This window comes from Apium graveolens, chromosome 9 (genome assembly GCF_009905375.1).
Source record: "Apium graveolens cultivar Ventura chromosome 9, ASM990537v1, whole genome shotgun sequence".
Taxonomy (NCBI): Eukaryota; Viridiplantae; Streptophyta; class Magnoliopsida; order Apiales; family Apiaceae; genus Apium; species Apium graveolens.
In genome coordinates this window covers 38,490,673-38,517,750 of record NC_133655.1, presented here as the reverse complement: position 1 = coordinate 38,517,750, position 27,078 = coordinate 38,490,673, and the positions used below count along the sequence as shown (strand labels likewise).

The 27,078-nt window shown below is 36.0% G+C and overlaps 2 protein-coding genes and 1 long non-coding RNA gene across 4 annotated transcripts; 2 read left to right on the top strand and 1 right to left on the bottom strand.

The window, feature by feature from the left end:
- The first annotated feature begins 9,068 nt into the window (after window positions 1-9,068).
- Window positions 9,069-10,190, top strand: LOC141685224 (uncharacterized). The gene is made up of 2 exons (XM_074490337.1): window positions 9,069-9,552; window positions 9,688-10,190. The coding sequence occupies exons 1-2, from the start codon at window positions 9,069-9,071 to the stop codon at window positions 10,188-10,190; spliced, it is 987 nt and encodes a 328-aa protein (XP_074346438.1).
- Window positions 10,191-11,230: 1,040 nt separating this feature from the next.
- Window positions 11,231-13,681, bottom strand: LOC141686809 (uncharacterized). Of its 2 annotated transcripts, XR_012560812.1 has the most exons (3): window positions 12,781-13,681; window positions 11,815-11,994; window positions 11,231-11,513 (listed from the first exon to the last, which is right to left on the bottom strand). It is a non-coding gene; the product is annotated as an uncharacterized LOC141686809 (long non-coding RNA). The 2 variants fall into 2 exon arrangements; XR_012560811.1 differs by lacking the exon at window positions 12,781-13,681 and having other exon boundaries at window positions 11,815-12,343.
- A 1,200-nt stretch (window positions 13,682-14,881) lies between these two features.
- Window positions 14,882-15,628, top strand: LOC141685223 (uncharacterized). Its single transcript, XM_074490336.1, has 2 exons — window positions 14,882-14,992; window positions 15,080-15,628. Exons 1-2 carry the CDS (start codon window positions 14,882-14,884, stop codon window positions 15,626-15,628), a joined length of 660 nt encoding a protein of 219 aa, XP_074346437.1.
- Window positions 15,629-27,078: the final 11,450 nt, after the last annotated feature.

The window sequence follows — 27,078 nt, the reverse complement described above, 5'->3', positions numbered from 1 at the left end:
GGACCTTTGAAACCATTCATTGCAACAGAATTATCATGTATATTATAATTAACAAGGAATGGCATGCTACTAGTGAACATGTTATTCCAGTAAGGCAAGCTAAATGGCATTTATGGCATACTAAATGCAGCATAATAAGAATTAGGTACAAATGGCATATTAGCAAACTGTGCATTCATATTCTGTGTAGGCATAACATTCATAGGCATGGAAGGCATGACATTCATGTTGGGAGAGTGAGGTGGCACAGACATGGAAGTAGGCATGGCAGATTTGCAATTAACAGACAAATGATTTACACTACCACACTTGACACAGATTTTTCTTGAAGCATATTTATCAGGTGTGTAGTTATTGGGTTTGTTAATTCCTACTTTAACATTTCTCCTTGTTCTTTTTCCAGGCTGCATCACAGAAGGACTCGATTCCTTAAACTTTGGTGATTTGAGCATGGACATCTCTAGATGTTTTCCATGCCTTAATCACCTCATGTTCATGCTCGAGCTGCTTCTTCAAAATTTCTTCTTTCTTCAAGGACTCAGTTAATTGCTCCTCAATCTTACACTCAATTCTTAATTTTTTAAAATCAATGAACTGAGACTCTAGCACATTATTTCTCTCACTCAAAAACAAATTATTTTCTTTGATTTTAGCATTTTCTTTAGTAAGAGACTTAAGTGAAACACGCAAATGATATAACTCTGTAGACATGTCATTTATAGCATCATTACACTCAGCTTTAGATAAATGTGCAAGGTTTGTAGTAATTACCTGATTACTTGAAGAAATTGTCTCTATTTCATCAGACTTGGCCATTAGGGCTAGATTGACATAGCTGACATTTTCATATTCATCCAGACCATCTGCTGCCCAATCATTTTCCTGTGTAATGAAATCCCTTTCCTTTTGTTTGAGCAGCTCAAAGTATTTTTGCTTATAATCCACAGGCTCAAACTTTTTCTTGCTTGAATCTGACTTTCTACACTCACTAGCAAAGTGCCCTGCCAAGCCACATTCGAAACATTTGAATTTTGATTTATCCACCATGTTTCTATTTGGCTTGGCTGCTCCAAAGTTCTTTTTGAACTTGAACTTGGAAAATCTTCTAGAAAGAAATACTAAATGTTCATCAATGTCTTCCATGTCATCTTGGCTCAAAGAATCTTCATTTTCTACTCCAAGCCCCTTGCCCTTGTTTTCACAGACCCTTGAAGTTCATTCAACAACTTCCATATTCATCTCCTTCTCCTTTTCTAACTCAGCAACTAGTGCAATGGACCCTCCTTTCTTCTTTCCTCTCTCCATCCTCTCATCTTGCTCTATTTCAAGCTCATATGTTTTCAGGATGCCATACGGTCTCTCCAAAGTAAAATCCTTATAATCTTGTGAGTTTCTCAATGAGACTGTCATTGGTTTACATTCCTTTGGAAGAGATCTAAGGAATTTCAGATTGGAGTCTTTTGTCTGATAGACCCTTCCATGCAACTTTAGAGCATTTAGTAGTTTTTGAAACCTACTAAAGATTTCAGTGAGAGACTTACTTTCTTCATTATGAAAATGCTCATATTGTTCAATCAGTAGTTGCATCTTGTTTTCTCTAACTTGCTCAGTGCCATCACAGATAATCTGTATAGTATCCCAAACATCCTTGGCAGTTTTGTAATTGATGATGTTGTCAAACATGTCACCATCAACTCCATTGAACATGATATTCATGGCCTTTTTATCCTTCCTGACTTGTTCAATATCAGGATCAGTCCATTCATGCCTTGGCTTGGGGACATATGGCTCATTTCCAGTTGCAGCTCTCATTGGTACATGAGGGCCTCTTTCTATGTAATCCACATAGGCCTTATCTTAAGAAAGCAAATGAAGATGCATCTTTATCATCCAAAAATGGTAATTATCTTTATCCAGAAAAGGAATCTTGACTCCAACATCCTTCTTGTTCATCTTGCTGTATTGTCTTGATATTTAAACTCTTTGTTCTTTAAGAGCTTGCTATGATACCAATTGTTAGTCCCTTAACAATATAACAAGAATTACAGAAGGGGGGTTGAATGGAATTCTTGAAACTTTTTCTTGAATAAAAATTGTTTTAACTCAATTATATATATCAGTGTGAATTGATTAGCAGAATGCGGAATAATCACTTGAAATGAATCAAAACACAAGTAATTAAAAACAAGAGTCTTTAAAAACTTTCTAGTGGATTTGAATGATTCCACCAGAGATATATAATATATATCTCTGTGTGCAAAAAGCTCACAAATGCTTACAAATGAACAACTAAGAATACAGAGAAATACTGAGAATTCAGCTTACAAATATTTCTCTCTTGGTTTCTTAGTTTCTTAGTTAGTTGTTCTATTTGCTGCTTCTTGGTTTATATATCACGAAGATTACAAAGCAATAAGACAAGATAATAAAAACAAAAACTATCAAGTCTATTACAATGCTACTTCATTACTCTATTCTAACATCTTTGAATATCTTCATAATAGCATGGAAATGGCAATGCTTCTTTTTTCTCGAAAACCCAGTTGAATAGGCTACCACATTCCATTTGCATACACTCGATGCATGTGACTGTGTTGTCACTGTCAACGAATATTTGAATTCTTTATCCATTGGGTTCATGATCATCCGTCGAATTTATTGATCATCCGTCGGGTTGTTGATCATCCGTCGAATTCATTGTTGTTCATCCGTCGGGTAGCAATCAGGCACTAGACTTCATTTCATTTATGCAGAATTACAAGACATCATATATGTATAATTAATCAACCTATTCTGCATATCTAGTTAAAGTTAACATGACTTAAGTACTACTACAGATTCTAAACAATGTGTATGCAGCAATGTGCTACAGACTTATTGTTACATAAGCTACTCACTCGATGGATAATAAATCATCATCCGTCGGGACTATATTGAGTCATCCATCGGGACTATAATCCTTATCTGTCGAGTGCTACATTTTCACTAAGTAAAATCTACCAAGGTGTTTTGTTAATGAAATCATCAAGTTTACAATATATACACAACATGTACCTTCAATTCAGCAGCATCAGAACTGCTATCAGCATTTTCCATTAAGGCATAGTTCACCTCATCTTCAGAATCTGAAGTGTCTGCCCAGTTTTTCTTCTTTGTGATAAGTGTCTGGCCTTTATCACCTTTTCCTTTCTTGCAGTCAGGAGAGATATGGCCTCTTTCACCACAATTGTAGCATTTGACATTTGAGTTGTCTCCTCTGTCAGACTTTCCTCCTTTGCTTTCAGACTTTTTGAACCCTTTCTATTCAGAACTTCCACCTTTCCTGGAAAACTTCTTGCCCTTTCTGAATTTCTTGTAGGCTATCTTTGTGATACCATTCACCATTAGAGCACACAATTGCATCATCTCTGCATCAACATCCACTTCAGATAAATTTTCAGATTCTGAATCATCATCATCAGAATATGATGACTCTGAATCAGACTGTATGATGAGAGCCTTTCCTTTGCCCCTCTTTGAGACAACCACTTTAGGAGATTCCTCCTCAGCTTTAAGTGCAACTGTCTTTGACTTTCTTCCATGCCTTTTTCTCCTTTGATCCATCTTAAGTTCATGAGTCTTGAGCATACCATAAATTTCATCAAGAGTAGTTTCAGTAAGGTCATAGTTGTCTCTTATGGTAGTAGACTTCAAATCCCAATTTTCAGGAAGAGCTAACAAGAATTTTAGATTTGAATCTTCAAGATCATATTTCTTGTCCACCAGTGACAGATCATTCAAGAGTTTGGAAAACCTGTCATATAAATCAGTTAATGACTCATCAGATTTTGAGTCAAAGTGCTCATACTCCTGTGTGAGTATTTCCTTCTTGTTCTTTTTGATAGCTTCAGTTCCCTAACATCTTGTCTCCAAAGCATCCCATATCTCCTTTGCAGTCTTGCATCCAATTACCCTGTTTGACATGACATTGTCAATTGTACCATGCAGTAGATGCCTTACCCTTGCATCCTTGGCAATAGATGAGATGTCTTCAGTTATGTAATCACCTTTCTCCTTTGGTATCATCTTTGCTGGTTGATCAGCAACTGCAACAGAAAGCTTGGTAGGCTTATATGGTCCATCATTAATTATATCAAGATATTCTGGATCTGTGGCTTCCAGAAACACAGCCATCTTTACCTTCCATATAGGATACTCAGATGCTCTTAGTATGGGAACCCTAATACTCTCATATCGATTGTGAGTTTGATTGTTTTGAGTATCTTGAGTTTTGGTGGGCTTAGGTGGAGTTTGTGTTTCTTCAGACATGATTGTAAACTGGATCTCACTGTTTATATATCAACAGAGAGGCTCTGATACCACTTGTTAGGTCACACAACACTATAGAAGGGGGTTGAATATAGTGTTTATACAATCAAATCGATTTAGAACACAAGTATGTAACATTAATCAAGTTTATTCAATATAATAAGCTCTGTTACAAAGTAGGTTAAACTACTCTCTCAGTGATGAACAATATCACTAAGAGCTGCTAGGTTACAATGAATAATCTTTCTCGTGAATGATAACGCTTATAATATAAACCCTAAGCTGTGTTTATATAGTACACAGTTACAAGATATCTTCTAATTAATATGGAATATAATTTTGTCTCCTAAAATATATCAATCAGATATGATCTTCTACAAGTCTTCTAGTTGTCCAACTCTTCATGCATATCTTCTTTTATTTTAGTCCAGATCCTCTCCTGTAAATTAGCCGCATTCCTTATCAGAAGTACCCGCACTTAAGTCTAGATATAAATCCTAACGGCCTTAAGTTCTGATATAAGTTCTAACTTCAGTAAGTCCTGATTTCCAGTAAGTCCTGATAAATCCTGATATTAAGTTCTGAAACTAAACACAACAGATTAGACATGACATCACAAATATATCTAACATAGTATCTTATGATAGGTCTTAGAGAAGCGTTGGATAATAGTTTACTTTCTGAAATTGATTTGAATGGTGGTAAGTTTACGTGGGAGAAGGGTCGAGGTACAAGTGATTGGGTTCAGTAGAGGCTCGATAGAGCTTTTGCAAATATAGGTTGGTGGACTTTATTTCCATTATGTAAGGTCGTGGTCATTACAACAGTTGTTTCAGACTATGATGCATTATTTTGGAGCTCTTAAGTGTGGTTGTATCGAAGAAAAAATTCAGGTTTAGATTTGAGAACACATGGCTCAAGGAGGAAACTTTTTTTAAGGATATTAAAGATTGCTGGGGAAAGCTTCTGGTTTCTCATTTGTTGCCTAATTTAATATCAATTTCGAATTATATGGAAATATGGGGGAGGGATTTTTTTTAACAAGTTTAAGGAGAAAGTCAGAAGACAAAAAGAGTTGTTTGACTATTTATATGAGAAAAGTGATTATCAGAGTGTAAGGGAGTTCTTGGCTGCTCGTGATAGACTTAATGAAATTCTTTTGCATGAGGAAGTTTACTGGAAGTAGCGTGCAAAGATGTTTTGGTTAAAAGAGGGAAATGAAAACAACAAATTCTTCAATGCTAGTGTTACTGCAAGATGTAAAATGAATTGAATTAATCACTTGGTGATAGATGATGTGTAATATTTCGTAATTTTTAAAATTCGATTAATAATAAAATAATAGAAAAAAATGAATAAAATTATATAAGGACTAGGAATTAAAATTGAATTAGATTTATGGGTCTAAAATTTGGATCAGATTATAATATCGATAATTTGTAGGTTAAGATATAGGGTTTTATATCGTTATAAATACACCATATTCGTATTCCTTGTTTTTAATATCAAAATCGTAGGGCTTTTAGGCACAAAAATCAGCGATCTTGTAAATTTTGTAAAAAATTCATCGTAAGTCGGAATTTGTTGATTCTAGAATTTTCGGAAAGGTCTTTTCGTTCTCTACAACGTTGGTGTTTCGTGTTTTTCAAGAAAACACCGTTTAGATGATAAAAAAAGATAATTTCATATCTGGTCAGGTTTTGAGGTCAGGTTTTCGATCGATCTTGCTAGTGTTTTCAAAATTATGTGTTGTGCGTTTATACTTGATTATCAAAATTTGGGCTAAGTGATTAAATATTTAAAAAGTATTATGTGTTATAGTATACGTATTATTGTATTTGTGTTGTGTCAAGACGATAATTTTGAATCTCTGATTTGTGCCATGGTTTGTGAAAATATCGAATAAGAACTTAGGACCGTAGTCACCGGATTGTAGTGACAATTTTATGAAAATTTAGGACCGTTATCACCGGGTTGTAATGGTCGTGGCATGAATTATTGATTTTGAATTATTGTTGTTTATGTGGTATATGTATCATGTGCATCGAATAAGAATAAGAATGTTTATCGAAAGTGTTTGTTTCGTATATCGTATCGTATAGAATGTCGTATTTTGTCATATGTTTATATATTGCTTGGCCTGCTAGTTGGATCGATTGGTTTCTTGCTTGCTGTATAACTCATTACTTACAATCTCAGGTTTCGTCCGATATTCGAGTTGAATAGCATTGGAGTTTGAGGACCTTGGAATTGGAGTAGATTGACTTTTGGACTTCCGTTAGCTGCGCTTTTGTAATAGTCAAATTTGTAATAGACTTTTTGATTAATAAATTGAATTTTATTTTAGTGTTGATTTAGAATTAATAGTCCGGAAGTGCGGGCTCTTACAGTTGGTATCTAGAGCAGGTTGTCCTTCGGAGTGTATTATGTATGGAACTAGTACATTCCCTAAGACTCGATCTCGTGAACCACAATTTAAGTTTGACGTATATGAGATTAGTGGGGCTTAGACGTGTATAGGATTATTGTGAATTTGGGGACTAAATTCTTTTTAAGGAGGGTAGTATGTAATATTTCGTAATTTTAAAAATTCGATTAACAATATAATAATAGAAAAAAAAGATTAAAATTAGATAAGGACTAGGATTTAAAATTGAAATAGATTTATGAGCCTAAAATTTGGATCCGATTCTAATATGGATAACTTGTAGGTTAAGATATAGGGTTTTGTAACGTTATAAATACACCATATTCGTATTCCTCGTTTTTAATATCAAAATTCGTAGGGCTTTTAGGCACAAAAATCAGCGATCTTATAAATTTTGTAAAAAAAATCATCGTAAGTCGGAATTTATTGATTTTAGAATTTTCGAAAATGTCTTTTCGTTCTCTACAACGTTGGTGTTTCGTGTTTTTCAAGAAAATGCCGTTTAGATGATCAAAAAGGATAATTTCATATATGATCAGGTTTTGAGGTAAGTTTTCGATCGATCTTGCTAGTGTTTTCAAAATTGTGTGTTGTGCGTTTATATTTGATTATTAAAATTTGGGCCAAGTGATTAAATATTTGAAAAGTATTATGTTTTATAGTATACGTATTATTGTATATGTGTTGTGTCAAGACGATAATTTTGAATCTCTGATTTGTGCCATGGTTTGTGAAAATATTGAATAAGAACTTAGGACCGTAGTCACCGGATTGTAGTGATAATTTTATGAAAATTTAGGACCGTTATCACCGGGTTGTAGTGGTCGTGGCATGAATTATTGATTTTGAATTATTATTGTTTATGTAGTATGTGTATCGTGTGTATCGAATAAGAATAAGAATGTGTATCGAAAGTGTTTGTTTCGTATATCGTATCGTATAGAATGTCGTATTTTGTCATATGTTTATATATTGTTTTGCTTGCTAGTTGGATCGATTGGTTTCTTGCTGGGCTGTATAGCTCATTACTTATAATTTCAGGTTTCGTCTGAGATTCGAGTTGAATAGCATTGGAGTTCGAGGACCTTAGAATTGGAGTATATTGACTTTTGGACTTCCGTGAGCTGCGCTTTTGTAATAGTCAAATTTGTAATATACTTTTTGATTAATAAATTGAATTTTATTTTAGTGTTGATTTAGAATTAATAGTCCGGAAGTGCGGACTGTTACAGGATGACACTAGCATTGATAAGCCTGAGGATACTAGCTGAGTATTTTAGTAATGTGTTTGTAAAGCAAGTGGGGATCTGTTCGAAGTAAATAATATTAGTCCCTGATTAGAGCAAGTCCAACGACTCCCTTAAACATGCTCTTAACTCCAAATATAAAAAATATGACAACAAATAAATTACACTCCAACAGTGTCTTAGTGATTCCTTATATCACTAAGACACCTCCTTATCTTGAAGGAACCACAAGTCATCCCTTATTTCATTTTTATCAATAAAAAACTGTTTTATCTCTCTTCTTTTTAGTTTTTTTCTCTGTCTTCCTTTCATATCTCATTCAAATTTATTCCTTTCATATCTCATTCAAATTTATTCCTTTCATATCTCATTCAAATTTATTATTATTATAATAATAAGGAATGAAGATAAGGATCATTGTTGGAGTTCAAATTCAAAATCATGTGTTAAATCAATAAGAGTTAATATTTTATAATATTTATAAGAAATTTATTAAGAGACCGTTGGACTTGCTCTTGGTATCTCAAGAGCAAAATCGAGAGTTAGTGGCGAATGTGACATTTGAGGAGTTTACAGTGGCCATGATGCAAATGCACCCTGAAAAGGCATCAGGTCCGTATGGCTTGATATCGGCGTTCTGCCAAAGTTTTTGGGATGTTTTCGGTAGAGAAGTTTTCGAGTGCTGTAAGGGTTGGTTACAAGATAATTCTTTTCCGGCTGATCTGAATAATACGAATGTTGTTTTGATTCCTAAGAAGGATACGCTTGTTCTCTCAAAGATTTTAGACCTATAGCGTTATGTAATGTGTTGTATAAGATTATGGCGTAAGTTCTCGCTAATAGGTTGAAAAATATCTTGCCAAGTCTTATATCAGAAAATTAATCAGCTTTTGTGTCGGGGTGGTGTATTACTGATAATGTTATAGTGGCGTTTGAAGTTATTCATCACATGAGAGAAGAGAAGTCTGAAGGAGAATGTTGCTTTAAAGTTGGATATTAGTAAAGCATATGACAGAGTGAACCAGAGTTATTTGCAGTAGAAAATGAAATCTATGAGGTTTTGTACGGAGTGGATTAATTGGATAATGGGATGTGTGACAACAGTGTCGTATGATGTATGTTTTAATGGGATGACTGTTGGTCCTATTAGTCCAAAGAGAGGTCTTAGACAAGGCGATCCTCTCTCCCCGTATCTATTTCTGTTTTGTGTTGAAGGTCTGTCTAATCTTTTGGATAATGCAACTGAGGAGGGGAAGATTCATGGGTGTCGTGTAAGCTCAAATGCACCAGAGATAACCCATCTTTTGTTCGCTGATGACATCAATCTGTTCTTTAGAGCGTCTTTAGAGGAAGCTAATCATGTTAAAAGCATTTTGAACTCTTATGCGGGTATGTCAGGTCAAGCAGTGAATTATTTGAAGTCAGGCATTTTCTTTAGCTCGAATGTGAGAACGGATAAAGGGAAATCTCTTCGATCCAGGGTGTTCATGGTGACATTTCAAATATCAACTATCTGGGTCGTTGGTGGGGAGATCAAAGAAGAGGGTGTTTGGTTTTTTGAAAGAGAAGGTGTGTAATCAGATTGATGGGTGGAGAACAAAGCCTATCTCTAGAGTAGGGAAGTCGATTTTAATTAAGAACGTGCACAGTCTTTACTGTCGTATTGTATGACTTGCTTTTTGTTGCCTAAATCTTTGACGCAAGAGATTCAGAGATTATATAACGCGTACCGGTGGAGTTCAGATAAAGGGGTTAAGTGGCTTTCATGGGAGGTCATGTCTATGCGCAAGTGTAAGGGAGGTATGGAGTTCCGAAATTTGTTTGGCTTCAATATTGCATTGTTAGGGAAGCATATTTGGAGGTGTATTCAGAATGCTGATTTGCTGATATCGAGGGTGCTTAAAGCCAGATATTTCCCATATGTAAATATTTTGGAGGCAAGTAGAGAGGTTAAGTCTAGTTTTGTGTGGACAGGGATATGGCAGGCGAAAGAATCTTTATGTAGAGGGTGTCGATGGGTGGTTGGGAATGGTGAAACTATTGTAGCAACTAGAGATCCCTGGCTTGCAAAGAATCAGAATTTCAGGGTTGAATATTTGCCAATGTACGAGGGAAGGAATGAAAAGGTATCGACTTTGTTCTATCCAGGGTCTAAAACCTGGGATTCGGATAAGGTGAAAGGATTATTCAGTAGGGATGATGCTTGATGGTATATATAATGTGAAGACTGGATATCGAGTTTGGCATGATCTATACGCTGGTAATTCTGGCTGTGTCCAATCAGGAGGGTGGAGTCGTATATGGCGTCTGTCTCTTCCACACAAGATTAAGATCTTCATTTGGCGTCTGTGCACAGATAATGTTCCAGTTCGTCTAAGGCTGAAAATTAAAGGTGTGAGTTTCCCTATCATTCGTCCTATGTGTAATGTGGATATAGAACACCTTATGCACTTATTTTTTGACTGTCAGTATGCGAGTGGTTGGCTTTCAGTGGGTTTAGTCTATGACACGAGAGAAGTATATTCGGCTCCAGAATGGTTACTAAGTAAATTGAAATGTGCAAAACATGAGCAGATTATTACTATATGTGCTGTGTTATGGGGGATTTGGTTTTGGAGAAACAAACGAGTTTGGAAAGATCAGTTGATGAATCCGGCAATAGTTATGTAAAATAGTCTTAACTTTCTTAAACAGTGGAGGGAAGCCAGGTCTGTATCTAAAAAAGGGAATAAAGATGTTAAGATAAGGAATAAGGATGTCATGAAATGGATGCCGCCAGAATCAGGGGAATTAAAGATTAATGTTGATGCTTCTTTCTTTGTATGAGAGGAGACATTTTTAGTTGGTTTAGTCCTTCGTGATCATGAAGGTACGTTTATGGAAGGGAAGTGTCTCACTCTTCCATGTCCAACAACAGTCTTCGAAGCTGAAAATATAGGGGTGAGAGAGGCTCTATCATGGGTGATGAAGTTCCCAGGTCGGAAGATGGTGATTGAAACTGATTCTCTGCGCTTACAGCTCGTGCGGTGAATGGAAGGGGTGAGAATCTATTGGAGCTGGTTCATATAATAGAACATTGCAGAATGCTGTTGAGAACTTTACCTACAGTCAGTGTTAGTCACATAAGAAAGTAAGCCAATAGGGTGGCACATAGTCTTGCTAGAATACCCTGTTCGTTAAATTGCTTTATTGTTTTTTCATCTTCTCCTACACATCTCGTGGAGACCTTGTTGAGTGATTCTTCGAATTAATGAAAGTCAGTTTATTTCAAAAAAAAAAAAAAGTCAATCAAAACAAACAATATAGATGGATGATTTATTTAGAAGTTCCTGAACATAATATATATATGCGGTCACATTATTACTACACAAGGCCGTGTAATTACCTAATTTGATCAATGTACTACCTCTTATGAATGTGAGTCCACAAAGTTAAGACATCTGTAGCACCTAGAGGCTTCATTATATAATCTGTTGCTCCAAGCCCAAGACCCTTGAATATCATAGAAACATCATCCTCTTCGAACATCACTAGGTTCATCATAAACAACAAATAAAGATTGTTTAATTCATCAGCTAGAGGGTTGTGTAAACACCTAAGTCTACACAACACAATACTGAACTCAGCTGCGGAAACAAGAAAACTTAATTTGGGACCCAACTTTCAACGACAGATGAATTTTATTTCCAAATTCTGTAATTGATATTCAAATGTATGTAAGTCTGGTTAGCCTTTAGAATTTTGTAACAGAATTTTAGTTCTGGGGCTTAAAATTCTTAGTTCCCCTACTGATACAATAACTAGAAATAGGTAAAGATTGAGGCAGCTTACTGATGACAGGGATGTGCTTCAAATCATTACTCTGAGTAATGTATCTGAGTAAACGGGAACCACCAGTATCAGAAACAAGAAGAGAAGCTTCAGCAAGGATTATGTCTGTCTCAAACCCCGTGGCATGACATGATGAGTTTAGTGCGTTCATCACCTCACTTGCACAGAACACTGCCTTCACTGCATCAAAACTCCACCAATATCCACTCCTTTATTAGTATGTTCCAAATTTGTTCAGTCTCTCTTTTCTACCCAAAACTAAAGTTTGAAAGAAAGGAAGTTCTCATGCAGAAAGACAAAAAACAAAAACATCGTAGGGCAACTTATCAAATAAGCAAGCTAAAGTGCCAAACTATTCCCCAAGGCCTATACATTTTAAAGCACATTTTAAGAAATCTGTATTATTGCGCAATAAGTACACCATGAGCACACGAAAACTGATGGGGGGGGTGGCTTTCTGGCTACGTGGAGTAAATCTCAGCCACATTGATATCTCGCGTAGGACAAGCACTTGGTAGAATAAGGTTGCACAAATTGTCATTTGCAGCCAATTTTGAAAGATTGATACAGTGTGGTCGGTTTTGGTTGTCATCTTTCGTGGTTAAAATTGCGTTTTTTTGTAGTGTTGGAAATATGCTAGACGCGCTCAATCGGGTGAAATTTTTGAGGAAATATATGCTTTGAATTTGGTAAAGTTTGAAAATATGATGTAGATTCTCATAGTAATGGTCATGGAGTCCATGGACCCATGGTTTAACACAGTAATTCCATTTTTAAGAAGTCTATGTAATTAGAGTTCACGTAAAATAGCACTTACATTCACAGCATCTGATATAGGTAATATAAAATAAACACATTGCATTTGCATATTAAAACTCTGCTTCTCAAAGAGCAAATTTTAAGCATACTAAAAAACGACAATTATTTGTTCCGAATGATGTATGTGCATATACATGTGCTTCGAACCTTGGTAGTTAGAGCTGCACTGTCGAAGAAGATTGGAACATTGTTCAGAACTCTGAACATCAGCATCATACAACAATATTTGAAGCTTGCTATTTTTCTGGCAATCAGTACTGCTGCCCTCACTCGTTCCAGCTTTGCTCTTCCCCTTATCCATCAATCAATGACAAATAGTAAGTAACATCCAATAGAACAACATCTATCTCATGAGTCATGAGATGACTTATATAAAATATCTTCCTTATTACCAAACCACATGGCACCCCTTGTTACCATCACTACAAATTCATACTAACAATTATTTTTACTAGTAATTTTCCAAATAGGGGGAAATTACAAAGAATCCAATCTAATGACTAGATACGGAAAAAACCTATTAGGCCAATAGACTGAAATTGGATTATAACACTTAATGCATACACGTAAAGACTATGATCTTTCAGGATCTTCTACCATGACTGACAATGAAAGGTTGCTGGATACGGGATACTCGTAGTAGGCTGGACCAACATCCAGCCGAGAAATTGTCAGTTATGGGATACCATTAATATAGCTAAAAATTTGACAAAACTAAGATATCTATAATGATCCTCTGTTCCTTTTCTATATATGTTAATGGATGTCGTGGACAACATATGCCTCACACAAGCCCTATGAAAAAGTTGGAGAAACTTTTGCAACAGCTTATCCTTATAATGTGATTAAGGAAACTAATTTAGCTAAGATTTCTCTTCCATCGTATAATGTATCATGTATTTAGCTTATAATGTATAAGCCCTCTAAAAAAGTTGCAGAAACTGCAATGCAAAAGTATAAGTTCAAGTTTAGCTTCTTTGCCACTAAACCGACGCCGGCACACTGTTTATAGTCAAATGGCTCCCTGGAGAACCATGCGTCCATAATAGTCCATAGCGTCATGTCCAGCAACATCATATTTACCGACCACTGACAACAAATATCATACTTAGTACCAGCAGGATATGATAAATCAGCATGTCTATCCTACAAAATATTATTATTCAATAACTCCTATTCATCCCATGAACTTAGTATGCAGGATAGTACCAACAAGAGATTGCAGAATAATGTAAAATGTTCTTTACAGAGAAAAGAGTTGCAAACTAAGATACGATTGATTTCATCATGACAAGTTAAAAGTACAAAAGCTTATTAACACAGAAAAGGATGATATACCTGAATGTTCGGTAGATTCCGGAGGAAGTGTTGGAGCAATACATAAGTAACACATTTGAATACTACATAATTGTTTTGCTATATAAAACTATGTAATGTTAAATGTGTATTAGTCAAGATAAAGTCAACTTAGAAAGTCAATCTGTAAAGTCTATAAATAGACTTCTCCTACTTATTATTTAGTCAGTTACCTACATTCTGTTATTCAGTTATCATGTAAACATTTACTTACAAAGTTTGTATATATACACTTTTCTGTTACAATCTGTTATGATCATCTTCTTCATTCCTTATTTACTAGCTTTAATGGAGTTTCATGTTGCTCAATCACTCAAGATGGTATCAGAGCTTTCCGCACACAATCATCCTCTCAACATGATTTTCTTTTCGTGTTCATGATCTACGTTTCATAATTTTTCGCGATTTCTTCGCAATTTCTTTGATCTCTTCGCGATCTCTCTCTTTGATTTCTTCGATCTCTCTCACGATTCTTCGTGTTTTTCTGAAATCTTTACGTTACAGCCTTCTCAATTTTCTGCAATTGCAATTGTTCGTGTTATTGTTGAGTAACGCTTGTGTAATGGCTTCAGCTTTGCGTCAAACATATTCTAATGTTGTCACTGGTGATCAACCAGTTACTACGCCAGTGAACACGTATTCTACTGATCAAGCACACACATCTGTTGATGATATCAATGTCAACACACATCCGTTGTTTCTGCACAATAACAATCAACCTGGTATGATCTTAATCTCTAAAAAACTTATTGGATCTGATAATTTTGCTAGTTGGAAACGTTCGATGCAAATTGCGCTTTCAGCTAAGAATAAGCTAGTGATTTTAACTGGTGATTTTGTTGCTCCTGCTGTTAATTCTCCTTTATTTCCACACTGAAAACGTGTCAACGATATGGTCATAACGTGGATTCTTAACACTGTATCAGATGATATTAGTAACAGTATGAATTACATGGATAGTGCTCTTGATGTTTGGACTGAGCTTAATGACAGATTTTCAGTTGTTAGTGGTCACAAGATATATGAGACACAAAAGGAACTATTCAAGCTAGAACAAGGCAATGATTGAATTGAGTTTTATTTTCACAAGCTCAAAGGTTTATGGGATGAATTACGAGCTTTAAAACCAGTTGTTAAGTGCACTTGTGGTTCTACAAAGGATTGGGAGGATCAGCTTCAGAAGAAAAGATTAATCCAATTTCTTATGGGTCTGCACAACAGTTACACTGCAGCTAGAGGAAATTTATTGATGATGAATCATTGGCCATCAGTAAATCAAGCATATATGCTTCTTAAACAAGAAGAAAGACAGCGTCAGACTCATACTACATCTACTCCTCTTGCCTTGATGGTTAACTTGCCTAAACAGTCTCAAAACCAAAACAAGTCATCATCTGGTTCTCTAGAATGTAGCTACTGTCATGGCAGGAATCACACAAAGGATAGGTGTTTCAAGCTTGTAGGATATCCTTTGGATCATCCTTATCATCCAAATAATAAAGGAAAGAAACGTCCATTTACTCATAAGAATGCAGTAGCTACACCAAAGATTGATCATGCTATGCAAACTGCAACATCTGGTATTGCTAATAAGGCTTCTGACATTGTTGTTTCTGATTCTGTTTCTGATTCTGCATAATGGACTTCTCAAATGAATGCTTTGCAGCAACAAATGAACACTTTGATGCAGCATATTTCTCCTAAAGGATCTACAACACCATCATCTTTTGTTTTTGGTCATAATGTGGCAGGTACCACATTCTCTCTTTCTTCCATTTCAACATTGTCTTCTGGTGTCTGGATTTTGGATACTGGAGCAACGAATCACATGTGTTGTGATGTCAACACAATGCATGATGTCAAAGTATTACCACAGTCCATTTCTGTGAATTTTCCAAATGGAGAAGCATCTATTGTGACACATTTAGGATCAGTATTTCTAAAGTCTGTTAACATCACTGTTCTTGATGTTCTTTTGGTGTCTTCTTTCAAGTTTAATCTATTGTCTATTGGCAAATTGGCATCACAAACAAATTCTCTCATTCACTTCTCTGCTGATGAATGTATTATGCAGGGCCTGAATCAGAATCCTCAGATTCTTGGTAGATTGACAGGAGGTTTATATCAGCTTGATATACTGGTATTCCCTCTAATTATACTCCAAATAATTCTACTGCTTCTTCTACTTTTACTAGTCCTTTTATATATTCTTTATGGGACAAAAGATTAGGACATGTTCCCACTAGAATTTTGTCCAAGATTCCTTTGTTGTCATCCTTTTATACTGATTCCACACCATCTCATTTGACTTGTGACACATGTCCGGTAGCTAAAATGAGTAGATTACCTTTCCCTATTAGCAAATCATCCACTCAGCACATATTTGAACTTGTTCATTGTGACATATGGGGTCCTTATAGGACACCCACTTGCAATGGATGCAAGTATTTCCTCACTATACTAGATGATTATTCAAGAGGCTTATGGACCACTCTGTTACCTACCAAACAACATACCAGTAAAGCTCTGCAAGATTTTTGCACCTATGTTCAAAATCAATTCCAATGTTGTGTTAAAAATGTCAGAACAGATAATGGTAAGGAGTTTGTCAACACACAATTGATTTCTTTCTTCTCTCAGTATGGTATCATTCATCAGAAAACTTACCCATATACACCACAACAGAATGGAAAAATAGAGTAAAAAATATAATCATGTGCACCATTAAGAATCAGAAATATTCATAAAAAAATTATTATTTTATAAAAAAGGCAATCACATAAGAAAAAAATATAATCATGTGCACCATTAAGAATCATGAACGCCACATATTTATTTCAATTAAAATATTTTAGAAAAATTATTTTAATTATATTTAATATCTTCATTATAAATTTTATTTTGAAAACAATATATTTAAGTTGTTTAAATTAATTTGATTGTTTAAGATTAAAAGGCCTATACAAGCTCATTGCATAGGTGTCCCGCGGGGTTAAAATGATATAAGTATCATCTAAAATTACAAAATTACCCTTACAGAGGTAACAAAATTGACGAAAGTATGCAATTCGCAAGAATTATGAAATTTTAACATGCATTCTGCTAGATAGTAAACTATAGGTACACAAAATGTATATCTCGAATAGTTCAGGTACACATATTGCAAATTACTCTATAAATTCATTAAGTATGCCGAAATACCACTTTGTGATTGTAAATTTTTTCTTACTTCTGGTCATTATTTACTCGTTCTACCTACACATAAATGGTGGTAAATTCTGTCCAGGAAAGTATTATAACACGAAATTTAGCTCATTTCTACCTTCACAACGCCTCCAAAACCATAGGATCAACCATGTCAAACAAAACATAGTTTTATTTAGCTCTAGAGAAAGCCTACCAATCTATTGAAAAGCCTCTCTCTCATATGGTGACAAGCCAAACTGCTGATTGCACAAATCCTCCGTACAAAACAATGATACACAAAATAGAATCATGAAATGAGTGTATAAGGGACGTATAGATCTATAAGAATAGACAGATTATGGAGGAGTCAGGAACCTTGTCAATAATTAGTGGTAGAAGAGGAATACAAGAGAACCGTGGCTCAAAAATGTCATAACATGGGGCTAAAGTCTACATATATTATTGAGAAGGTTATAGAAGTAATCATACTCCATAACTAGCACCAGGTACAATCATAAGAATGTAAAACATTGAAAGATCAAATATATAAATGTAACTTATGAAGAGCTTTATGCTTGGTCCATTAAAGATCTCATCAATGTACAGTTGATTACAAAAATGGGAAACAATAAACACGAAGTGAATCCAAATGAAGGAAGCTATAAATATTTTGTTATAGCCTCTGAATGAAGTTAAAGATAATTCATAATATCAAGTCTCTGCAAGATGTATATTACCGTGTAGAGTTCTTTAGCAAGAAATTCCTTGATCAAAGAAATTGCATGTAATTGTTGTTTTCCTCCTTTTTTCTAACAGAGATGCAAAACAAGCCTGGGTATAACCATGACCTCTAACTAGAGATTCTACAAAGGGAACAAATTATATGAGCCACAATAGAAATAAACTATGACCACAACTGATCCAACTTGGACCAAGATAAATACTACAAAATATATCAGTGTTTAGTGATAACTCCGGTAAGCGGGGCGGCCCCTTCCGACGCCGTGTCTGGACCTTCTGGGTGTGAATGATGTGTTGTTGCTGTTGGGTATTTGCAAAACAACACCAGAGGGGGTTTGAGCCCCGCGGCGTCTCCGGTGTGAAAATAAGAGTCTGGTTGGGGAAAATGAAGATAGAGAGAATTAGGGTGGCTGTGTGTGTATATGCTGTGTATATAAGAGTGTGTGTAATAAAATATGTCTAACCCCTAAACCCTTCATCTTTGGGGGTATATATAGCCCAAAGGTAGGGTTTAGGGGTTGGTACCTCTAGATCAGGGCCGTTGGTTTCTAGGGGCGGAGAACGCCTGGCTTAGGTCTTGGTCTATCAGTTGAACCTGCTACCCCTTAGATCCCGGTTGGGCCCTAGCGAGGTTGCTCATACCCTATCATTTGTCCCTCACTCCCTTATGCAGATTTTCTGGATGAGGGAGTAGAGTAATATCACGTAGCTGTTGTTTTAGGAGGGAAAAATTTTGCTCCCTGGTTTCCCCCAATCCGGATCAGGTGTAGTAGAGACAGATCCGGATTAAGGTGGAAGAATTTTGCTGTTGTAGGAAAAATTCTGCTCCCTGGTTGCCCCCCAATCTGGATCTGGTGTAGTAGATGCCAATCCGGATTAAGGTAGAAGGAATTGGTCCCTTGGAAAAATTCTGCTCCCTAGTTGCCCATCAATCCGGATCTGGTGTAGTAGATGCCAATCCGGAATAAAGTAGAATAAATTTTTTGCCTTAAAAAAATTTTGCTCCCTGGTTGCCCTCTAGTCCGGATCTGGTGTAGTAGATGCCAATCCGAATTAAGGTAGAAGGAATTTGCTGCTTTAGGAAAAATTCGGCTCCCTGGTTGCCCCCAATCCGAATCCGGTGTAGTAGATGCCAATCCGGATTCAGGTAGAAGAAATTTGTTGCCTTAGAAAAATTTAGCTTATTGTTGCCAAACAATCTGGGTATAATATAGTGAATTCCAATCCGGATTAAGGTAGGTGGGTCTGTTTCCTTGGATTCACTGATTCGGGAAGCATCAAGATCTGGGTTGATGTTGGTGATCCGGGTTGAGGGCTTCAGATTCTGAAAAATAGGCAATTTGTAACGTTTTTGTTCAGTTTTCCCCCCATGTTTTTTAATTGCTGACATTTACGTTCCTAGAAAACCACCCCATAATGATTATGGGGTTTAAATGTGCTTTTATGTATATATACATACATGCATATATATATATATATTGTTTTTATTTTTCTTTTTTGTAACTGTTTCTTCTGCCAATCCAGGTCTCCCACGTTGCAGGGCGGTTCTCTCTCCGTCTCTCTATAAAAGGCTAGATTCCTCCCTTATTTCTTTTTTATTCTCACAAGAAACTGAACAGTCGCTTGTTTTTCTCTTTTCTTCTCAAAGCTTTTCGAAGTGCTGCATTTTATGTTGGATTTCTCTGCCATTGTGTCACCGTGCTTCTCCATTTGCTTGTGATTTGTGAGTTCTCTCTTTCTGTAATAACCCCAATTTTTGAGAAATTTTGAAACCCTTATGAATAGTGTTTTTGCTGAACGAGAAAACTTTTCATGCCACACTATGTAGGGGTTCTGATATGGATATTCTGAGATTTTATTAGTACTTTATATGGGATATAAGTGTATGTAAAGATCGTCAGAATCCAATTCCGAACACTTTGATTTTCCCGGAAATCCACTAGATACGGAGAGAATTGAGTATAAGGTAACAGGATAAAAAGGATTTAAATTAAAGGATTATAAGAGAGGATCATAAAAGGAATACAATGTATTGAGAAAGGTTAAGGGAACCTAAGTAATAAGATCCCGGGTATGATCCTTCAAACGATAAATGAAAACGAAAGTTAAGCAAACCGTATAACAGATCAGCGGTCATTAGGCAAACAATTAGGAAGTTAAGCAAAGGGATTAGAGGAAGTGATGTCACCCAACCAATGAGAAGAGGACAAGGAAGGGAGGATGACATAGCAATGTGATGTAAGCATGACATAGGGAAGGAGGAGATGTGGTGGAATATTAACCACACAAAACCAAGGGCAACTAGGTAATTTACTAAAGCAAACAACAAAAAATCAACCAACCAAGCAAATCATTTCATTTTCATCAAACAAAACACAAAATTCTCTCTTCTTCTTCCTCATGCTCTCGGGTGGTTTCTTAAGAAATGGGAAGTCCAAGCTCCTCCACTTGTTATTTTCCAAGGTAATTATCCTAGCTCCTCCTAGTTAAGTTACATACTTCCTATAAGTTTAAGCTTCTAATTCCAAGCCAATCTTTTTCTATAAATCATCAAAGAAGATGGTGAATAGTGTTTTCAAGAACTAAAATTTGTGTTCTTGAAGTTTTGTTTAGATTAAGCTTGTTTAAGGGCTTTAAAGGTGATTCCAAGCCATCCTCTTGATTCTCCACTCTCCAAGGAAGGTATAAACTACAAACCCTAGCTTTAGTTTTGAGTATTTAGGAATGGTTATGAGTAGTATAGTATATGTGAAGCATGAAACTTGTTTGTTTAAGAGTTTGGGTTGGAATGGTGGTGATTGATTTGTTGAAATCTTAAGATTTGGTTAAAGAATGTAGTATAGTTTAAATTCAAGTTTTAGGAGTAAGTAAATGGATTATAATGAGTTGGTTTGGGGCTGTTGTAATGTATTTTGGATGGAGTTTGGATTGGGTTATGAATTGGGGATGGATTGTGGTTGTTTTGAGTTGGTTTAAATTTGGGAAATCGCGTAAACATAGCCGTCGTAATGTCCGATTTACCGTAGACTGTTTTTGTTCTTAACATCAGAACCCTTGAACTCACTGCTAGATTGTGACCACTACCATGTTTAGATAGCTCATGTTACGAGCTTCATTTTGATATGTAGTTCGTTCGATTCCGATGCACGGTTTAGGAGAAACGACCGTTTCAAGTAACGGCGTTTCGCGAACGAAACTTTTCCCCTCGCCTTACTTTGAAACATAGGTTAAAGACCAAAAAGGGTTAATTAATGCATGAAACATTTATGGTAAGTGTTTTAGGCAATTGGTAAGTCACTCGAGAAGGAATCGCTTTAAAACTCGTAAAGGTTAAATTATTAAAAATGGTGGAGCCGAGGGTACCCGAGTGACTTAAGCGAATCAGTGAGCGCAAAACGAGCGTTAGAGTCTAAGTTAGTTAAAGTATAGATTTACAAGTGACTTTGGTTTAATTCCAACTTACTTGTTGCTTATAGGTTACCAGACTCGTCCCGAGCCATTCGTAACCCCCAGTCGCTCAGGCAAGTATTCTATCCGTTATACTGTTGTTGTGATGTATACACTTGTATATGCATTATCTTGCGATAGATGCATGTTGGTTATTTAGCAAATTCTTGCGATATATTGTAGCATGTGATATGGTATATATGCATGCCTGTTTCATATTCTTGAAATATATATATCTGTTGGTTCAGTTGATAATACCTATGCTAGAGGATAGCGGTATCTTGCATATACCCTTAGTATAGGGACCCAAAGGTGAAAATATTTTCTAAAATCGGGAGTCGAGGATCCCGAGTAGATTTTGTATATATGGATATGGATATATATATATATATATATATTTATATATATATATGGTCATAGTTTTCAAAACTATTAATCGAATAAGGTTTATTCGATAACTTTAACTTTATTTTATTATTGAATATTATTTGAACATTCATTCGAAGGCGTATGACTCCTTTTATTTATTTATTTGAATATTATTTGAATATTCATTCGAAGGCGTATGACTCATTTTATCTATTTATTTGAATATTATTTTGAATATTCATTCGAGGGCTTATGACTCTTTTATTTATTTATCTGAATATTATTTTGAATATTCATTCGAGGGCTTATGACTCTTTTATTTATTTATCTGAATATAATTTGAATATTCATTCTAAGGCTTATGACTCAGTTTATATTATTTAATGAATATTATTTGAATATTCATTTGAGGATCTATGACTCCGATTATTTGCTGAAATATATTCTTTATTTTATTAAAGAATAAGGTGTTAATAATCAAACTTATTTTCGATTAATCAAATAAAGATAATACTTTCATATAAGTATATCTTTGGTTATTTAATACTCGTTTCAAGTATAAATTTTAATACTTCTACTTCAATTATTTTTATAAAGACTATTCTTTATGGGAATATTATTTAATTAATAATATTCAGATATTTTCTAATATTCTGGGGACTGATTTACTTCATTAAATCAGCCTTACTCCAAACACTCTTTAAAGTGTTTTCGAGTCTTCAAAATGATTTTTAAAAGTCAGAGCGGATCCCAAAACTCATTTTTATATTTAAGATCTTCCTTTTTAAAGGGGATTTAAATACTCGCTCAAAACCTGGGGAATCCGGCTCTGTGGTGTATTTTATATTCGCAACGAGGTTGCAGATTTGGTAAATGAATTGATTACTTGCCCAACGTTCGGGAAGTAAGCCCATCTCATTGAGTCGGCATAAGCGACAGGCCGGGGTACGGTCTATTATTGTGTAAGTGGCTGGGTGGCAGTCCATCAACGCGTGAGGGGCCGGGGTACGGTCGAGCGCGAGGTCCTAATGCGGCCAGGGTGGTGACCGGTGAGGAATTCATCCATCTACAGTAGAAAAGGTTACTTATTGGTATCTTTGCCTGATCAGCGAGATATCGGGTTTATGCCAAAATTCTTTTCCTTTCCAAAATTAATTGGATGTTTTAAACTCTGTTCATACTTTGCATAACAGAGGTTCCATGAAATGTTTAAGAGATATATATATGTGGATATATATATATCGGGACTAAATAAAGTATCTCGTAACTTTATTTCATTCAATAATATTTCAAAGATTGAATCTATTCAAGTCTTATCTTGTGGTCTCATCAGTGGGATGAACTTTTGAAATTGATTATAACTTGAACGGTGGTAGTTCAAGTAGTATTTGGGAATGATATAAGTGTAGTGAAGTATTTGGTAACTTCGTCTTTTAAACTTATATCTAATTAATAATTGTCTTATGAATGACAAAGATTTTCAGAAAAACGTTGAGACAAGGTTAGATATATGAGATCACCTTGCAACGATATTTTTATACAGTTATACAATGGGACTTTGTGTATATTATGCATGGAAGAGGACTTCCATTACTTTGAAAAGTATATATGTATATATACTGAATATTTTGCGACTTCATCGCATTAAGATATCAAACTTGGTTCATTTCTTTTGACCAAGATTTTCATGAGTATTATAAGTAGACTCATATACTATTAATCATTATACATATTATTTTGGTGGGCTTGCTGCTCACCCTTGCTTTCTTCTTTCATCACACAACATCAGATAGATAAGATGAACAGGACCAAACTCCCAATTCGCGATCGGATAGGAAGCGTTTCGTAGCTTCCTATAGGCATTGAAGTCACTGTAGCTGAGGTAGGGAACTACCAATAGACTAGGCTTCAACTTTTGATGTACAAGATTTATGTATATTTATGAATTGTAATAATGGCAATGAAATGTAAATTTATTCAGAACCTTTTTAAGGTGTATTGACATATAATTGTGGAATAAAACGACTTGTGATTATTTTTGGATGTTCATCTCTGAGACTATAACGTGTGGTGTGTGTGTTTATTGTGGGGTCACAGTACAGAGTAGTTGAGAAATTATTAAGATTGGGTGTTAATAAGGGAAATGGAACTCGTGACAACCCGGATCCCCGACCCCGGATCTGGGGGTGTTACAGAAGTGGTATCAGAGCTAAGCGTTATAAACCTCAGAGATGATGGGACGTCAAGATAATAAGTTCACTAAGATAATAAGAACTCTTGCCAAGTTCATAGTCGGACTACCTAACGTAGTACTGACAGTTAAAACCCTTATGGGAACCCTTATAAATATCGTGATAGGAGCGTAGTTCGTTATCGTATATGGTAGCGGGACTCCGAACCCTGAGGTTGAGGAGCAACATCGCGATGATGTTTTATTACTCATTGGAGATCAAATTATGGATCCAATAGAGCGTCCTAACGCAGGACCGGATGATGTTGATATTGAGGAGGTAGCGGTTGAGGAGGTTGTCCTAGAAGGGATAGTTGTTGAGGAGGATCCCAAGGAGGATCCTGGCAAGATTGGATAAAGGACCACTGATGAATTGATGACCATGGTTAGGGCAACTCCCAGAGGTAGGATTGGCCGGTCACTACCGGAGGTTCGTTCAAGTTGTAAAGATAGTAGCCCCTTTAACGCGGCTTACTCGTAAGACTGAGAAGTTCGAATGGACAGAGAAATGCGAGAACAGCTTTCAAGAACTGAAGCAGAGGTTGGTGATGGCCCCTATGCTGGCGTTGCCGGATGGAAAAGGAGATTTTGTGAAGTGTAGTGACGCTTCGCATAAGGAATTAGGGTGCTTCTTAGCACAGCAAGATAATCGCGTCTGCGTCAAGACAATTAAGGTAATATGAAATTCGATATCCCCGCCCATGAGCTTAGGCTCGTGGCAATAGTTTTACCCTAAAGATTGGAGGCACTACTTGTATGGAGAGAAGTGCGAGAATTACCTAAGCCATAAGTGCTCTAGTACATTTTTCACGTAGAAAGAGCTCAACATATGCCAGAGGAGGCAGTTAGAGCTAATCAAGAATAATGATTGGGAGATTCTTTATCATTCGGGGAAAGCCAATATGGTGGCTGATGCCCTTAGTAAAAAGGAGAGACTCAAGATGATGATGTCTTTTGGAGAGTTTATAAGAGATTTTGAGAAAATGGAAATAGTAGTGAAGGTAACCGGAGCCGGTACCGAAAAGCTGTTTGAGATTGCAATACAGCCCGAATTATTGGAAAAGATCACATTGTGCCAGAAAGAGTGATGAATGAAGGCAGAGAGCCAACAAATAGATAAGAGGTTAATACCGAGAAAGATGAGAAGGGAATAATGAGGTATTCCTATAGAATTTGGGTTCCAAATGTTCAAGAGCTTAAAGATGAGATCTTAGATGAAAGCTAGTTTGAGGAATAAGATTTAGAGCAAACCCTGAATGTGATAGTCAGGGAGGACGCCATCAAGATAGAAGGAACCCATAACATAATGAAGTGGAAAATGAGGATTTTAACGTATAAGATAACCCCAAGTATGGGGAGTAGGAAGAAATATTTAGACTGAGAAAACAAAAGTCGAGCGAGATAAGGAGACCCGAGACGGTACTCCTATACGGAAATCCATGAACCTGTCTAAACAGAACTTATATTTTATCCCCAACCACCACCTTGAGGAAACAATGCGGTAGGAAATTCTTTCATGACCTTTAAGTCGCTAAGCTCTCAGAGTTCCAAGGAACAAGCTGACCCAGTCGAGGCAAGAGCCTGGCTAAAGGAAATATAGGAATCATTTGAGATTCTAAATGATTGACGAATCTCAAAAGACTGTTTTTATCACTTACCCTCCTGAGAGAGAGACCACCTGCTGGTAAAAGACCAAGGAGGGCACGAAGCAAGAGATTATAATAAGCTGATTTAAGTTCAGTCAATTGTTTTCGGGAAAGTAATTCCCAAAGATAAGGAGATAGTGTAAAAGCTTTAGAGCCAGAACAAAGGCAGACGAGTATGATGAATTATGAATCTAAGTTGTAAAAGTTGTCAAGATTCGTTCTGAAGACACGAATCCAGAATGACGGGGTGTTTGAAATCAATGCTTATGTTGTGTTGGTTCATGAAATAATGATAAGAGAAAGGAATATAACGGCAATAGAGTTTGAGGAATGATAAGGGAGTTGGGTATGAGAAAACCCTAAAGACTCGTAGAAATAGAAATAGAAGAGTATGTAATCGTCAGGATGAGGGTGATTCACCATGAGTTAAAATTGATGGTTGAGGGCATAAGAGATACATATATTTTATCCCCTGTAAGTTGGGAGGATTCGAGGGAACCTTGAGATAGTTCGAAGGATAAATATTGAGACGCGGATAGACTGAGGAGCCAAGAAAGTAAGAAATTAAGAAAATTGGATGAAGGAAGTGACCTTCAAGAAGGTGAAGTGTAAGACCGGCGGCATGATACCCAGAAAGGGAGACGCCAGATATGAAAGATATCCCAACATCGAGGTGACTGTTGAGATAAACAACAAAAGTAAATAAGGAATTATTAAGAAGAAGTTCACGTTGAACACGACCAATATCCTCCAGAACATCCTTGTTATCGTTACCAAATTAGGCAAGAAAAGCGGATGACCATTGTTATCTTTTGGAGGCCATATGGATTGACCTCAATTTGAATAAGGATGCTATTATGAAATTAGGTATCGACTATCGAGGTGGGAATGATGAATAAGATAATCTGTCAAGGATATATGACTTGATTTATCCATGGGTGGATGCAGGTACCTTTTAAAGGTGGAATTAAGGCTAGAACATCGGTAACTTAAAATGAATCCTAGGGGAATGCATAAAGGTTTGCATTTCACCCTTAATAGGGACAGTATGAGTTTTGACAGTATGATTTGGAAAGGGTAAGGTAACAATAACCTTTAAGAATTAGTGGAGAAATTTTCAGAAGTATATAGACAATGGTTCTAGTAATAGTAAATGGTATTTTGATATGCCCTGTATTTAGGGAACACAGGAGGAACGATTGAAGGATAACCTTAGAGGTTTTCCAAGGAGAAAGGTAATATTCAAAATTCTCAGGAATAAAAATGTTGATAAAAGAAATATGACGTAATTATAATGATGCCAAGTGGGGCGCGTGTTAAACCACGAGAAAGTATGGATCGAACCAGTAATGGTCGAAATTGTTCAGGGCAATTAGGACTTAAGATAAAAGATGTTCTAAGTATGATTGAGAGTCAGTCGTGACAGTGATTATCCTCTAAAGACTGAGACAATAACTTATGGAAAAATGG